General features: G+C 58.2%; 1 protein-coding gene across 2 annotated transcripts in view; it reads right to left on the bottom strand.

Annotated features, from left to right (window-relative positions):
- Positions 1–1,482: 1,482 nt before the first annotated feature.
- Positions 1,483–13,828, bottom strand: part of CDK18 (cyclin dependent kinase 18) — a 36,595-nt gene continuing 24,249 nt past the window's right edge. For both annotated transcript variants that reach the window (XM_051808857.1, XM_051808858.1), the window contains exons 3-16: positions 12,181–12,326; positions 11,770–11,895; positions 9,585–9,641; positions 9,189–9,303; positions 8,303–8,397; positions 8,146–8,208; positions 7,663–7,786; positions 7,464–7,584; positions 7,073–7,170; positions 6,092–6,197; positions 5,878–5,920; positions 5,318–5,408; positions 4,951–5,028; positions 1,483–4,611 (exon numbers count right to left, since the gene is read on the bottom strand). In XM_051808857.1, coding sequence (XP_051664817.1) covers positions 4,577–4,611; positions 4,951–5,028; positions 5,318–5,408; positions 5,878–5,920; positions 6,092–6,197; positions 7,073–7,170; positions 7,464–7,584; positions 7,663–7,786; positions 8,146–8,208; positions 8,303–8,397; positions 9,189–9,303; positions 9,585–9,641; positions 11,770–11,895; positions 12,181–12,326 — 1,298 coding nt within the window. In that variant the 3' untranslated portion in view covers positions 1,483–4,576. The remainder of the gene's footprint in view (positions 4,612–4,950; positions 5,029–5,317; positions 5,409–5,877; positions 5,921–6,091; positions 6,198–7,072; positions 7,171–7,463; positions 7,585–7,662; positions 7,787–8,145; positions 8,209–8,302; positions 8,398–9,188; positions 9,304–9,584; positions 9,642–11,769; positions 11,896–12,180; positions 12,327–13,828) is intronic.

Below are 13,828 nucleotides of genomic sequence, written 5' to 3'. Positions count from 1 at the left end.
GCAAGGGACCACAGGAACACCTTCCTATTACGCACGAGCCTCCCAGGTCTTGGGTTTCAGCCCCCTGCAGGGGTCAGCTGCTGGGTAAACTCCTTTTGTGCTCTTTGGGAGTTCACCACACCCAGCCCAAAAGTGCCCTGGTAGCAGGAAAGGGTGTCCTGGAGCAGCAGGGAAAGCCGTGGGAATGGTTCCGTGGGAAGGAGCAAAGGTGGCACGGAATGGAGTGGCATGGAATGAACACCCACCACGGAGCAACTCGCCCTTCCACGGGACCTGCCCACCTGAGATGACCCTCCTTCCTTCAGCCCCACCTACCTGAACCTCAAAAACCAAAGCAGGTCCTTCTCCTACCAAAAAAACAAAAAGAGAAAAGAGAAAAATTATATCCTGTGCAAACCCATCCCATATTCCACACAGTTTGTTGTCCAGTCTTGGCTTTGGGGCATTCACAACACATAATAATGTAATATTTGAGATGTAATATAATAATGTAAATTATTATATTTAAATTAAATATTTAAATTAAATATTTAAATTAAATATTAAAGCCTTAGCAATGAAACGAGCACGGCCACAAAACAGTCCGTGTCACACCTGAAATGCAAAAATTGAAATATTCTTATTAAACACAGAGACACCAGACTGGTAGATGGATACAATCTTTTATTCTTTTTTTTTTTTTCCTTTGTGCCTTTCCATTTATTCCAGAAAAAACTTTCTATTTAAAAAAAAAAAAAAAAAAAGAAAGCAATCGTTGCTCCTTTCGGAATAAATCTTTAAAACCGTTTCTTTTAAAACGCGTCTTTCCTTCGTACAACACTCGTTAAATATATTACTGCTCTTCTGCAAATGAACCAACAGCAGAGGACGTTCACAGTTTGTGCATCCTGGCCACTTGCATCCATTTTTCCTGCTGCAGGACAAGCACGATGCTGAGGGGGGAGGAGAAACTCGAAACTGGGTTTCAGGGCGTTTGTGCCCAGACAGGGGGTGCTCAGGGACATCCAAAATCGGCTTTTACAGGAGCGCACAGAGACAGGGCAGATGTGCAGCACAGCTGGAGCAGCACCACCAGGCAGAGCCAGAGCTTTTGGCAGGTGAGATCAGGTGAAAAAAACCCCAAAGAAAACATTGGAGAACCTTGGGAAAATGCCCTTTAATTAGGTTGGGGTTTTTTTTCCTCGTGTGTAAGGGAGAGGAAAAAAAATAAAAAAAGGCATTTATTTTGTCCTCAGTCTCCAAGATACAATGTAGTTTTGTTGTTTAAAATCTTAACATAGATCTGGCAAAGGGCTGGGCCAGGAAAGGCGTGTGCAGGTGGGAATGGAAGATGAAATGAGAGGAACCAGCTCTGCCTCCAAGTGTTACTGTGGTCCCAAACACAGACCTCACTTTGCACATCACTTTACTTACATTTCTTTACCCAGCTGTGAGTTGAAAAGTTGGGAGAACGGAGCCTTTCCTGAGGGCACGGCCAAAACTCCTGTTTTTCACCAGGACTGGTAAAAAGAAACCAAAAAAAAAGAAAAAATTCCAAAAAAAATGTGTGGAAGGACAAAGCAACAATTTCCTTTTGTCAGGACTCCCCATCTGCCAGGAGTGGCAGCTGCTCCACAAAGCACTGGATGGGAGACTCCATAAAACAAGGGAAAAAAAAATGCTGGAGAGCCACAGAAATTCCCAGAATTTTAACATGAAATCCAACTTGGGAGCTGGCTGGTGCTCCAAAACCTGGGAAAGCTCTTCCTGCCAGGGATGAGCTGCTGGAGAGGGCACAGGGAGGAGAGAGGGGGGTATCCAAGAGATCTCTCTCCTCATAAAGCCAGCCCATGGAGACTGGAATGCTATCCCAGAGATGGAGAAGAGGGATTTGGCTCCAGGCTCACCTTGCTCAGTGGGGCACCAAATATTTACACACCCTATCACCTCCTCGGGGGGAATCAAATACCCACTAAATGAGTGGAACAAAAGGGGTTATCTCAGTTTGGGGCTGTTAGTGGGGCTAATAAATAATAGTGTCTCCTCTGGGGAGGATTTGTAGGAAAGGCAAAGGTTGGGAAAGAATAAACAGGAGCCACCAGGCCCTTTGTCTTTGCCTTGTCTGATCCTGGGAATGCCCCCTGGCTCCAGGGTCATGGCCAAGTCTTTCCCCCAGTGGTGTCTGTAGGTGACTTTGACCTTCAGCAGGAATATCTGTCTGATGGAGGGAGAGCTGAGGCCACACTGATCCGGTGTGTCCTGTCTCCATCCTCCCAGTGGGAATGTAGGATGGCTCAGCTGGGCATCCAATGCCCCAGGAAGGTTTATGCCCCACGGGGATGGCAATGCCAAGCAAGAAAAGTGCACGAGGGCTGCTCACACGTGTCCTGAGTGGGCTTCCCAAGGCTGGGTGAAGGAGATTCCTGCTTTCCCTGGTCTGATCCAGGCTCTGTTCCCCTGCACACAGCAGCACTCCTCTCCCCCAGGGACCTGAAGGTGCTGCTGCACCCCCTGAGCCCTCCTGCCTGCCGAGCTGCTAATTCCTGATGGGAGCCCCGGGAAGTGCAAGCCTGCCCCACAGATCCAAGGAAATTCCTTTGTGAAAGGAAAGAGGGCAGAGTGAGAGCCCAGACTGGCTCCAGCCAAGCCCTCCCTCGGTGGAGCTCCCCGGGAGTGGGGCCGGGAGAGCACGGCCCTGACACGGGGCTCAACTGCGTCACTGGGGCTGGAGGCTGCTCACGCTCTTCCCTATCAAATGGAAACAATTAATGAGCTATTCAAGCCTGCTGGGAGCTGGACACAGCGAGAGGGAACAGAGCAGGGATGGGCAAACCTCAAACAATGCAGACGTCTGGATGCTTGTCTAGGACAGACCCCAGTCAACAGCTCTGCTGGGATGGGGAAGCTCACAGGGAGCAGCCAGCACTGGCACGGGGAGGAGCCGTCCCAGGGGCTCTGGGGACCTCTGGAGTCCCCACTTTTATCCTCCTGCTGCGTGTTTTCCAAGGCTCACAGAGGAAATGACGCCCAGCAAAGCAGAAACCAGCCCTCACTCCCTGTTCCGTGGGGGAACAGCAGCCCAGGGAGCTGCCATCCCCTGAGCAGGGCACCCCAAGGCACCAGCACACCCTGCCAGGCCGGTCCCAGGTGGCACTCACAGCACTGGCCACGTCCAGATCCTCCTGGTCACACCCAGGGGCTGCAGGAGCAGTGGCTGAGGGGACCAGTCGTCCAAGGAAATTACAGGAATAATGTACAGTAGAGAGACTTCTTGCCATGCTCACACACTTGCAGGCTGTTTGCAGGCTGTGGGGGAGAGGTGCAGCAGGGCCCCTTCGCTCAGGATGGATTTGGCATCTTCCAGAAGGGTGTGGAGGGGAAAACACAGCCAGGGCAGCCTCCGGCCGGCACAGCACACTCACACCTCACACCTCACACCCCCCTCTGCCCCCAGAGCCATCTGAGCCGGGGCTGGGACAATCCCCACCCCGAGGACAGGCAGGGAGGCTCGAGGGACGGTTTGCTTGTCTCCAGCTCTATTTCTGGTGCCCACAGCTGAGCTGTGGGAGGTTTGGCACCTCTCCCCCTTCCTCCGGGGAGAAGCGCGCTGAGGTGGGCGTGTGCAGCAGGGACTCGGGCTCTGCCTTGTGCTGTGGGGGCTCAGGGATGGGATGGTGGGGGGAGATGTGCTCCTGAGACACTGCCTGGGACCCCCATCCTGCCCCTTGTGGGGTCAGAGAGGGTCGTGGCTGTGGGGGGATGAGGAAGGGGCTGCTCCGTGGGCGCCTGGGAAAGGCTGGTTGGAGGGCACAGCACAGAGCCAGGGCTCACCTGGGCCCTCCTCTGCACAGGTACCTGCCCCCAGCTCAGGACATCCCAGCTGGCTGAATTTAGGACATCCCACCTGGCTGCATTTGGGACCACGATGATGACAGGGAGGGGGAGATGTGGAGGGAGAAGCGACGGGGAGCCCTCCCCTTCCAGCTGCCCCATCCTTGTCAGGACTCAGGGACCAAAGATGGGGAGAGAAAAAAAAAAAGGGGCTCTGCAGGCAGAACAAGGGAAACAAGGGAGGGCTGCCCTGGTTTCTGTGCTCCAGGGGCAGCCTCCCAGTGCCAGGCTGGGTCATGCCCACGACTTGCAGCTGCCAAGTGTCCCCCCCGAGAAACTGAGGTGCAGAGCAGGTTGTCTGAGCAAAGGTACATGTTCAGAAACGCCTGCCTGGGCCAGACACCACAGCTTGGGAGACAGCACCCCGTGCTTCACAGAACCCCCAGGGTGCCCAGCTCACCCCCGGGGTGCAGCTGTACCAGCTCGTGGTCCTGCAGCTCCTCAGCGGAGCCCCTGCTCAGGGGGTGGCAGCTCACGTGTCTGACGGGGACAACACGAAACAGGAGGGGGAAAACAAGGCCACAGGTCCATCAGCAGCAGCTCCAGGGGGTTTGGGGACACATGGGGACATCCTGAGGCCAAGGGCACTTCAGCATTGTCCTGCCCCGGCCGGGAATCCTGCGGGGGGTCGGGTGGGAGCTCGCTGCCTGTCTCCTTTCTCAGTGCTTCCATCTCCATGGTGACAAGGGGAACATGAGATCCAGGTTTAAAATATACTCTGCCTCCTGTTCTTCCCTCGGGCTGAGGAAGAGAGAGAGAGAGAGGGAGAGAGAGAGATGGGTCAGGGAGGTCAGACAGTGGCTCTGCAGAGCAGCTGAGCCCTGAGGTGCTCTGGGTTGGGAGATCCCGAGCCCGTGGCATCCAGGGAGGAAGGAGCTGTGCCTCAGGACACCTAAAAGTGACTTTAGTACCGTGGCAGGTGACAAGCAAGGATGCCCCAGGGGTGATTTGTGGACTAAAGGAGGTAACAGGGAGGAGGTTGGGCTTTTTCCTATGTGGGACCTACTGGGAGTAACCCCAGTGCCAGAACAATCCATGGCACCGCTTGGGAGAGGCCAGAGGGCTTTTCCCCAGTCCTACCTGACTGCTGGAAGGCTGAGCCTCGGTATCCAGGGTCCTTTTGAAGCTGGATCTCCTTCAGGGAGAAGATGGAGGCATCTGGGCAGAGGGAGCAGAGAGAGGGGTCAGTGCAGCTGATCCACAACCCCAGAGCCGGGGAGGGGGACAGCCTTGACATGTGGCCTCTCATCAGAGCTCTTCTCTCTCTCTCCTATTCCTCCCCATCCTGCCTAAATTTTTCCCTGCTCTCACAGCCATCCAGCTCCCACCCCACCCTGCTGCAGGAGCACCCCTGAGTGAGCAAAGACAAGGGGCTGCCAACCACCCACCCCCTGGGGCTGCCCAGGAACCCCTTTCTGCTGCACACGAGGGGACAGGCAGCACTTACTGTCAGGCAGGAGGTGCACCCTGTCTCCCAGGCTCTTGAAGTAGGGGTGCTGCAGGGCTGCCTCTGCTGAGATCCGGCTCTTGACCCTGTACTGCACAAAGCCCCAGAGAGAGGATGTCACACACACTCTGCACGGGTGGGACGGTGCCCAGCGGGCACAGAGGCCACGTGTGGGCACATCTGGGCACCTCTGCCTGTCTGAGAGCCCCAGCAATGCCACGTGCTGGGTGACAGACCCGGGGGGGGGGGTGCAGGCAGTTCCCAGTGCCATTTGTGGCAGCCCAGGGCACAGCACACGCTGGGGGAGCACAGGAATGCCCTGGCCACGTTGTACCTCATGGATCATCAGCTTCGTGCCCTCTCACTTGTGTGGGAGAGGACACAGGGTAAAGGGTTCACCATCCTTGGGGGGAGGTGCTTTGGGACAGCTGTAGGGCCAGGGCTGATCCTGCAGCCACAGCTCCTCTCCTGCCCGGCTCCAGTGCCAGTGTGAGGGCAGCCAGAGCACCTTCTCTGGAACAAATCCCTTTGCCACCCACCTGGGCTGCTCTGCCACTCACCAGAAGGAGGTTTGCCAGCAGGTCAATGCCTTCTGAGTCCAGCCTGAGAGAAAGAGGGAATAAAACCAGGAGACAGTCACACAATTGCACCCAGGGACAAGAGGCACTGCAGCCTCCGGCACCACAAGGAGAAAATGAAACTGGTCTCCCCAAGTTCCCTGTTCCACCCAGCACAAGCCCCCCATGGCTTTGGTGCCCCTGCTCCAGCAGGTACCTGGGGGCATGATTTATCAAGGGCTGGGCTCGGTACTGGGTGAAGTTGTAAGCCTTGAACTCCTCGTTGGATGTGATCCCAGGCCAGGTGTCCTCTGTGGGGGTACCTGGGAGGGGGGCAGAGGGGAACCTGTCACGGTCATTTGGTACAGAAGGAAAAGCCTCCTGAGTGTGGGTCTCCTGTCCCCAAGAGAGGAGGACATGGCTGGCACTGCCCGGGGCAGCCAGTGAGGAGCACCTCACCCTCCCACCTCTGCCAGCCTGGAGGGGGGCTGTGGGCAGACTCTGCCCACCCCTACCTGTGCCAGACCAGCTCTGCCCACCTCCCTGCTCACACTTGCCCTGCTACCCCATGCCTGACCACCCCTGTGTCCTCCTGCCCACCCCAGAGTACATGTGCCCACCTCTGCCCACCCCATCCCATCCTTGCCAAACCCTGCTCACCCCAGAGCATGTGAGCCCACCCCTGCCCACCTTAGCCCATGCCTGCCCTGTTCACTCCTGCCCACCTCAGCCCACCCCTGCCAAACCCTACCTACCCCAGGGCACTCCTGCCAAACCCTGCCCACCCCAACCCACCCCAGAGCACGTGTGTCCACCTCTGCCCACCCCAGTCCACCACTGCCAAACCCTGCCCCCCCAGAGCACGTGTGCCCACCTCTGCCCACCCCTATTCACCCCTGCCCGTGCCAACCCCCCTAAGCCCACCCCAGAGCACGTGTGCCCACCTCTGCCCACCCCACCCCCTGCCAGCCCATCCCTTCTCACCCCTGCCCACCCCATCCCACGCCTGCCCAACCCTGTTCACTCCTGCCCGCCCCAATCCACTCCATCCCACATCAGCCCACCCCCTTCCGCCCCATCCCACCCCATCCCACCCCCGCTTTCCCCCTCCCGCCCCCTCCCGGCCGTGCCCGCTCCCGCCGCTCCCGCGGGCAGCCACTGCCCTCGCGTGGGGACGCGGGCACAGCGCAGCCCTCACCCAGCAGCCTGAAGATGAGGTGCAGCTCCTCCTTCACCGTGGAGCCGGGGAACATGGGCCGCCCCGTCACCATCTCGTAGTGGATGCACCCCACGCCCCTGGAGCGCGGGAGACACCCCCGGGATTAGGGAGGGCACCCCCCCACACACTTTTCCAGGGATGAGGCTCCTGGAGCAAGGGAATGACCTCCAGGAGCTCTGTCCTTTCTAATCCCCTCTCACCCCCATGGGGACAGCACGTTCTGGAGACCTCGACCCCCAGGGGACGTGGAAAACAGCTCTGGGAGAGCCCCCCACCCTCTGGCATAACCAACACCGTGGGGATGTGGATGGAAATGCCTGACCCACCACCCCAGAGAGCCCAGGGAGCCCCATTTGGGGCTGTGACTCACCACATGTCGATGGGGGTGGAATATTCCGTGGATCCCAGCAGGACGTCGGGGGGGCGGTACCACAGCGTGACCACCTCGTTGGAATATGTTTTTGTGGGCACTGACTTGGCCCTGGCGAGTCCTGGGGACGGAAGGGACGGACATCAGAGGAGCTGCACCTCCTCCTAACGCTGCATCACCCCCAGAGAGGGTCACCTACCAAAATCAGCCAGTTTGAGCTCCCCCCTCTCGTTGATGAGCAGGTTCTGGGGTTTGAGGTCTCGGTGCAGGATCTTCCTCCCGTGGCAATAAGCCAGACCCCGCAGCAGCTGGAACATGAAGATCTGCGGGGAGGAGAAGGGGGTTGCACTCAGCACTTTTAGGACACGGGCCCTAAAAATGAACCTGCCTCGAGGTATCCCAAACTCATGGCCAGGAAAGACCCCTCCAAGCTGGCCCGGGGTGGGACACACTCTAGGGAAGGGTTCAGAGACACAGAAAGGGGGGTCAGTCGGGTCTGCACGCACAGTGATTTTATTTAGGGTGGCAGTGACCAGAGAAATGCTGGTGGAGTGTCAGAACAGGCTGAAAAAGGCCAAAGAGGAGTAACAGGGCTGAATTGAAGGGAGAAGGGGTCTCCAGCCCTCCCCTGCCTCCGGGTGAGCTCCCCACATGCAGGGGCAGGGGGGCACCCCCCCTTTACCTTCACGTTGTGCACACTCATCAGGTTCCCACAGTTATCCAGGTACTGCTTGAGGTCGTTGTCCTGCAGTGGGAGGCACAGGTCAGGCTGTCCTGCCCCTGACCCCCCTCACCCACCCACACTGTCCCCCCGTTCCCAGAGAGCCCCCCAGACCCACCAGGTACTCGAAGACGAGGGTGAGGGAGCGCTCGGTGTGGATGATGTCGTGCAGGGTCACGATGTTGGCGTGCTTCAGGTTCTTCAGCAGCGACACTGCAGGGTTTGGGGGGCAGGAGACAGGTTGGGGCAGCAGGACCTGGGGCTGGCCACAGGTACCCCCTGCATCACCCACCCCAAATCCACCTGGGACTGACCACAGACATCCCCCTGCATCACCCACCCCAAATCCACCTGGGACTGACCACAATACCCCCTGCATCACCCACCCCAAATCCACCCAGGACTGACCACAGGTACCCCCTGCACCACCCACCCCAAATCCACCTCAGACTGACCACAGACATCCCCCTGCATCACCCACCCCAAATCCAGACAGGGCTGACCACAGTCATCTCCCTGCACCACCCACCCCAAATCCACCTGGGACTGACCACAGACATTCCCCTGCACCACCCACCCCAAATCCACACAGGGCTGACCACAGGTACCCCCTGCACCACCCACCCCAAATCCAGACAGGGCTGACCACAGGTACCCCCTGCACCACCCACCCCAAATCCACCCGGGACTGACCACAGTCATCTCCCTGCACCACCCACCCCAAATCCACCTGGGACTGACCACAGACATCCCCCTGCACCACCCACCCCAAATCCAGACAGGGCTGACCACAAGTACCCCCTGCACCACCCACCCCAAATCCTCCTGGGACTGACCACAAGTACCCCCTGCACCACCCACCCCAAATCTAGCTGGGACTGACCACAGTCATCTCCCTGCACCACCCACCCCAAATCCACCTGGAGTGATCCCAGGTACAGACATCCCCCTGCACCACCCACCCCAAACCTGCCTGTGATGGGGGGGAGCCCCCCTGGCCTCACCTTCCCGGATGGCCGTGCAAGGAGCCCCCTCCTCGTGCTCCAGCCGGATTTCCTTCAGGGCCACGAGGTTTTCTGTCAGCTTGCTGCGTCCCTTGAAGACGGTGGCGTAGGTGCCCTGGGAGGGGGAGAGAGAGAACAAGCCCTGCAGCCCATTTCCCAGCCTGGCACAGCACTGAGATCCCCAAAACGTTTGGAGGAAGGACCATCTGAAGTGCCAGGGCCAGGTCTGAACTCCACGGAAAGACTTGGCCTGAACGTTCCTGGATATTGAAGAAATTTGGCTTTATTGAATTTTGGGATTTATTAAAGAAATATGCCCTTTGTGTTTCAAGCTGCCCTTGGGACTTTATTTAATTCCTTACAGGGAATTAATAGGATACTCCACAGGATACTCACCTCCCCCAGTTTGTCCAGTTTAACGTAGGTCTCCAGCTTCCCAAACCCAATATCTGACTGTAACAGAGAAAGGAAAACATCACTGGGGGTGGTGTCTCATCCAGGGATGGCTCCACCTCCAGGGATAAGGTCAGGGACACTGGGCAGTGACAGTTTTGGGGCAGACCAGTCAAGGCAGGTGTTTGCCAGCTGATCCAAGCACATCCAGTCCATTAATTTCCCGGAGAAGCTGTGCAGGCAATCCATCAGAAAACCTTCCCAACAGACTGGCTGCTTAAGTGGGATGGATGGACCTGCATCCTCAGCCTGCCCCTGCATCCCCTTCTCCCACCCACCAGCCTGACACGCCACCAGCACTGGGAACAGGAGTTGTGGTTTGCAAAATGCCCTTTTTGTGGGAGAAGCCCCGTGGGATCCTTCTCCTGGTGTCCAGCCTGTCCATGAGTGCTTCCCTACGTCTGGTCTCACTGTGACTGCTCATTCCTCTGTGTGCTGCTCCAATCAAGTGTGAAAGGGACATTTTCCCACTTGGAACAGCAACTCCTTAATGTGCTGCTGGGACCTGCTCTCGTGTACCCGGGGACAGCAGCACAGCCCCTGCAAATCCACGGAGTCGGGTGTCACTCCCAGCAGACCCCCCGAAACTGCAATTTTGTGTGGACAGAGACACCTCCTCAGCGAGCTGGGATCATGTGTGTGCCAGGGAAAGGGGTGATTCCCAGCAGCACAGCCTCCAAGGCACAGGGCAGACCACTGCTCCTGAAGCTTTAACAACATGGTGCCGTTCTCCCCCAAAATCCAGCTCCCTCGTTGTAATCCCGGGCCAGCAGCTCTGCCTCCAGCCCACCCCAAGACCCCCCCAGCCCTGATCCGAGGGCTCCTGCCACGCTGCTCACCAGCAGATGGAGCTGGATGGACAGCTGGCACCCAGCAGGCAGGGAAAGGGACCCTGGGGAGCCACTGAAGGGGGTCCCCCCACCCCGTGCCCAGGCAGAACCAGCAGCCCCAGGTCTGGGGTGCTCCTGCAGCCCCCCCAGCTCTGCCCCACGGGAAAGCACTGACAGCCCACCCAGCTCTCCCAAGTTGGGAAGCTGCTTTCTTGCTCGCTCAGGCTGGATTTGAAGCAGCAAATCCCAGGGGAACAGTGGGATTTTTTACTCCACTGACTCCCCAACCCCTCCCTGTGCCCTGGGAACTGCCACGTCCTGAGCAGGGGAAAGAAGTGGCTTCTGCAATCCAGAGGTGCTGCACAACCCCTGGAGCCACATTCCTTATTCATAGAGGGGACCATGAATATTAATGACACAACCCTCTGGCTGTGTCTATTTTATTGATTAGACAACACAGGCAGGTAAATTCGAGCTCTCCTGTCCTCCTCCTTCCCCCTGAACAGGCATGTTGGCTCCAAAGATGCCTTCTGAGACCTGGCTGTGGTACCTGTCCAGCACTGGGCACTCCTGGGCAGCAGGACAGGGCCCTGCACAGCTGGACACAGGGCACAGAGTTTCTGCTCCTACTTTGTGCTGCTGCTCTGCAGCAAAAGAAGCTGAAATGCCAGCACTAATGCAGGGGCTAATTCATTATTTATCCACATTTGCATTTCAACCAGCAGAGGCTCCAGCACTTGCCAAACTGCAGGAGGGTTCCCACCTCCTCCCACGGGGAAGGAGCCTGGCCTAGGGGACAGTCAGGTGTGTGCACAGGTGAGGGAAGGAATGTGCAGGCCTGGGGAACTGCACAGCAGCACTGAGGTGTGAACGGGGAGGGGATCTGCAGATCTCGGGATCACAGAGCGGGGAGGGGATGCAGATCTTGGGATCACAGAGTGGGGAGGGGATCTGCAGATCTGAGGATCACAGAGTGGGGAGGGGATGCAGATCTCAGGATCACAGAGTGGGGAGGGGATGCAGATCTCGGGATCACAGAGTGGGGAGAGGATGCAGATCTCAGGATCACAGAGTCCTTTGGGTTGGGGAAGACCTCCAAGACTGAGTGACTGACCCCCACCTTGTCCCCCAGCCCAGAGCACCAAGGGCCACGTCCTTGGACACCTCCAGGGCTGGGGACTCCAGCACCTCCCTGGGCGGCCCCTTCCAATGCCTGACCACCCTTTCCAGGAGGAAATTCCTCCTGATGTCCAAGCTGCCCCTCCCCTGGCACAGCCCGAGGGCACAGCGAGCCTTACGAGGGAAGCCCGTCGGGACATCCTGCTCAGGGGCTTGGGGAACTCCGGGCTCTCCATCTGCAGCTTCTGCAGGAACTCGGGGGGCAGGCGGATGTCCATGGGCAGGGAGAGGCGTTTGCTGACGTCCTGCAGAGAGGGACAGAGGAGATGGGGGATGAAGGGAGAGCTGCTGTGGATGGGGGAGTGATGGGGCAGCATCTGTGGGACCCTCAGTGAGAGGAAAAGGGAAAAGGGGGGTGATGTGCTCATGGGGATGTGCCTGGGCTCGGTCGGGTACCACGGGGGTGATGCTGAGTCTGGCACTGCCAGGTCCCCACGAACCCAACACTGGCTCTTCCAGCCAGCAGGGAGGTGACAGCCAGAGGTTCCCATGTCCCCCCTGCCCCCTCCCCAGCCTGCAGCAGCACTTGCCTCCATGGAGAAGCGGCGCTGGTTGTTGCTGCGGTACCTGACGGCCACCGGGGACTGCCCTTCCACCTCCGACGGCGAGAGGGGGCTGCTGTCGGCCCGGAATTCCCTGCCCAGCTGTCCCAGCTGCAGGTGCCCTTGAGCCAGGTCTGAGGACGAAAAGACAGGAGAGAGAGCTGCTGGAGCGGTGGCTGAAGTGCCAGGGATCTTACTTTGGAGAAAAGGGAGTGTGAGCAGGGCAGGGACGTGCAGGGATGCTCTGGGGCCGTGGGAATATCTTCTTCCTTCTCTGTGTCTGGGAGGCCAAGGGAATTCCTGCTTTTTGCTCCAGACTCCTGGTGCCTCAGCACCCCCAGGGCTCTGCTCTCCAGCACCCCCAAAGCACCCTGTGCATCCCCCTGCCACGAGGCTCTCCTTGACAGACAGGGAGGGGGATGCAGAGGGGGGAACTTCTCCACACCTCAGGCCAACCAGAGCTCCCACATCCCATTCCTGCAGCAGCACCCTGAGGTTGTGCAGGGGTGAGTATTCACTTTGACTTCCCAGATTTATCCTCCCAAAAAATGCCACATTAGGCAAAACACCACCTGCACTTTAGGAAGACCGAGGTGCCTGTCCATGGCTCTGGATCCCTCTGGGCTGGGTCAATACAGGAGCAAAACAGAAAGAGAGCCCTGAATCCAGGGAGTTCACACACACATCCCATCTGCCCTGGGAACCACCAAATCCAAAGGCATCAGGGCACTTTCCTCCAAGGATGTGACCGTTTCTTGGAAGGTTGTTTGGGATTAAAGGCTGCAGAGTCACTTAGTGCAAAACAAACCACTCCAGGCCTTCCTGCCCCAACCCGCTGCCCTGAGCCAGGCACAGCCCCCAGGAGCACAAGAGCTCTCTTGAAAACCAAAGCAGCTCAGGAAAAACAACTCTTCTCTCAGGGCTCCGGGTGTGAAGCCTCAGAGTGTGAGCCCAAGAAACCCTGAAAGGAGCGAGAAAATCAGGACAAAATAAGCCCTTGAGCTCCTTCTGGTCCCCAGTTTGAGGTTTTCACCTAACCCTCCTCACTCTGTAGTTAACAGCTGGTCGGGGGGAACACTCTGGCACTCACAGACCCGGGCAGAGGCACAGCCAAACCCTGCTGGGTTCAACACAGGTCACCTGGACCCCAGGGAGGTGGATTCCTCTGATCCACATGGATGCTGTTTGCAAGGGGCTGTTCAGGAGGAGGCAGCACCAACCTGGGTGTGCTGGGATGGAGGAGAACCACCTCCCCCCCAGGGCAGGGATGCATCTCCCTCTGAAAAGGTGTGGGGCCAAGCAGGGAGGACCATCCCACCCCTTCCCCTCTGCAGCCACGCTCCAAATTACACCCGGAGGGTCCAAGGATGCCCCACTCCGCCTTCAGACACCCCGCAGACATCGCAGGAGGGAAACTCGGCAGGGAGGAGGAGCTGCTGCCCCGGGCTGGCCCCTGCCCATGGCCCAGCCCTCTCCCCGGGCTGCAGGGAGGCAATCCCTGCTCTGCCAGCGATGATCTCATGGCTGAGGGCTGGGCAGGCAGGGCTGCTTTTCACGGGGTGCTGAGCAGGGCTGGGACCTGGCTGCAGTTTGCCGGTGTGATGGATGAGAGGTGGCAGGCAAGTGACCTGGGAAA

Source organism: Manacus candei, unplaced genomic scaffold (assembly GCF_025592945.1).
Source record: "Manacus candei isolate 608988 ecotype Guabito, Panama unplaced genomic scaffold, ASM2559294v1 h1tg000073l, whole genome shotgun sequence".
Taxonomy (NCBI): domain Eukaryota; kingdom Metazoa; phylum Chordata; class Aves; order Passeriformes; family Pipridae; genus Manacus; species Manacus candei.
The sequence above is the reverse complement of the archived record's forward strand: the minus strand, read 5'-3'. Positions and strand labels throughout refer to the sequence as shown.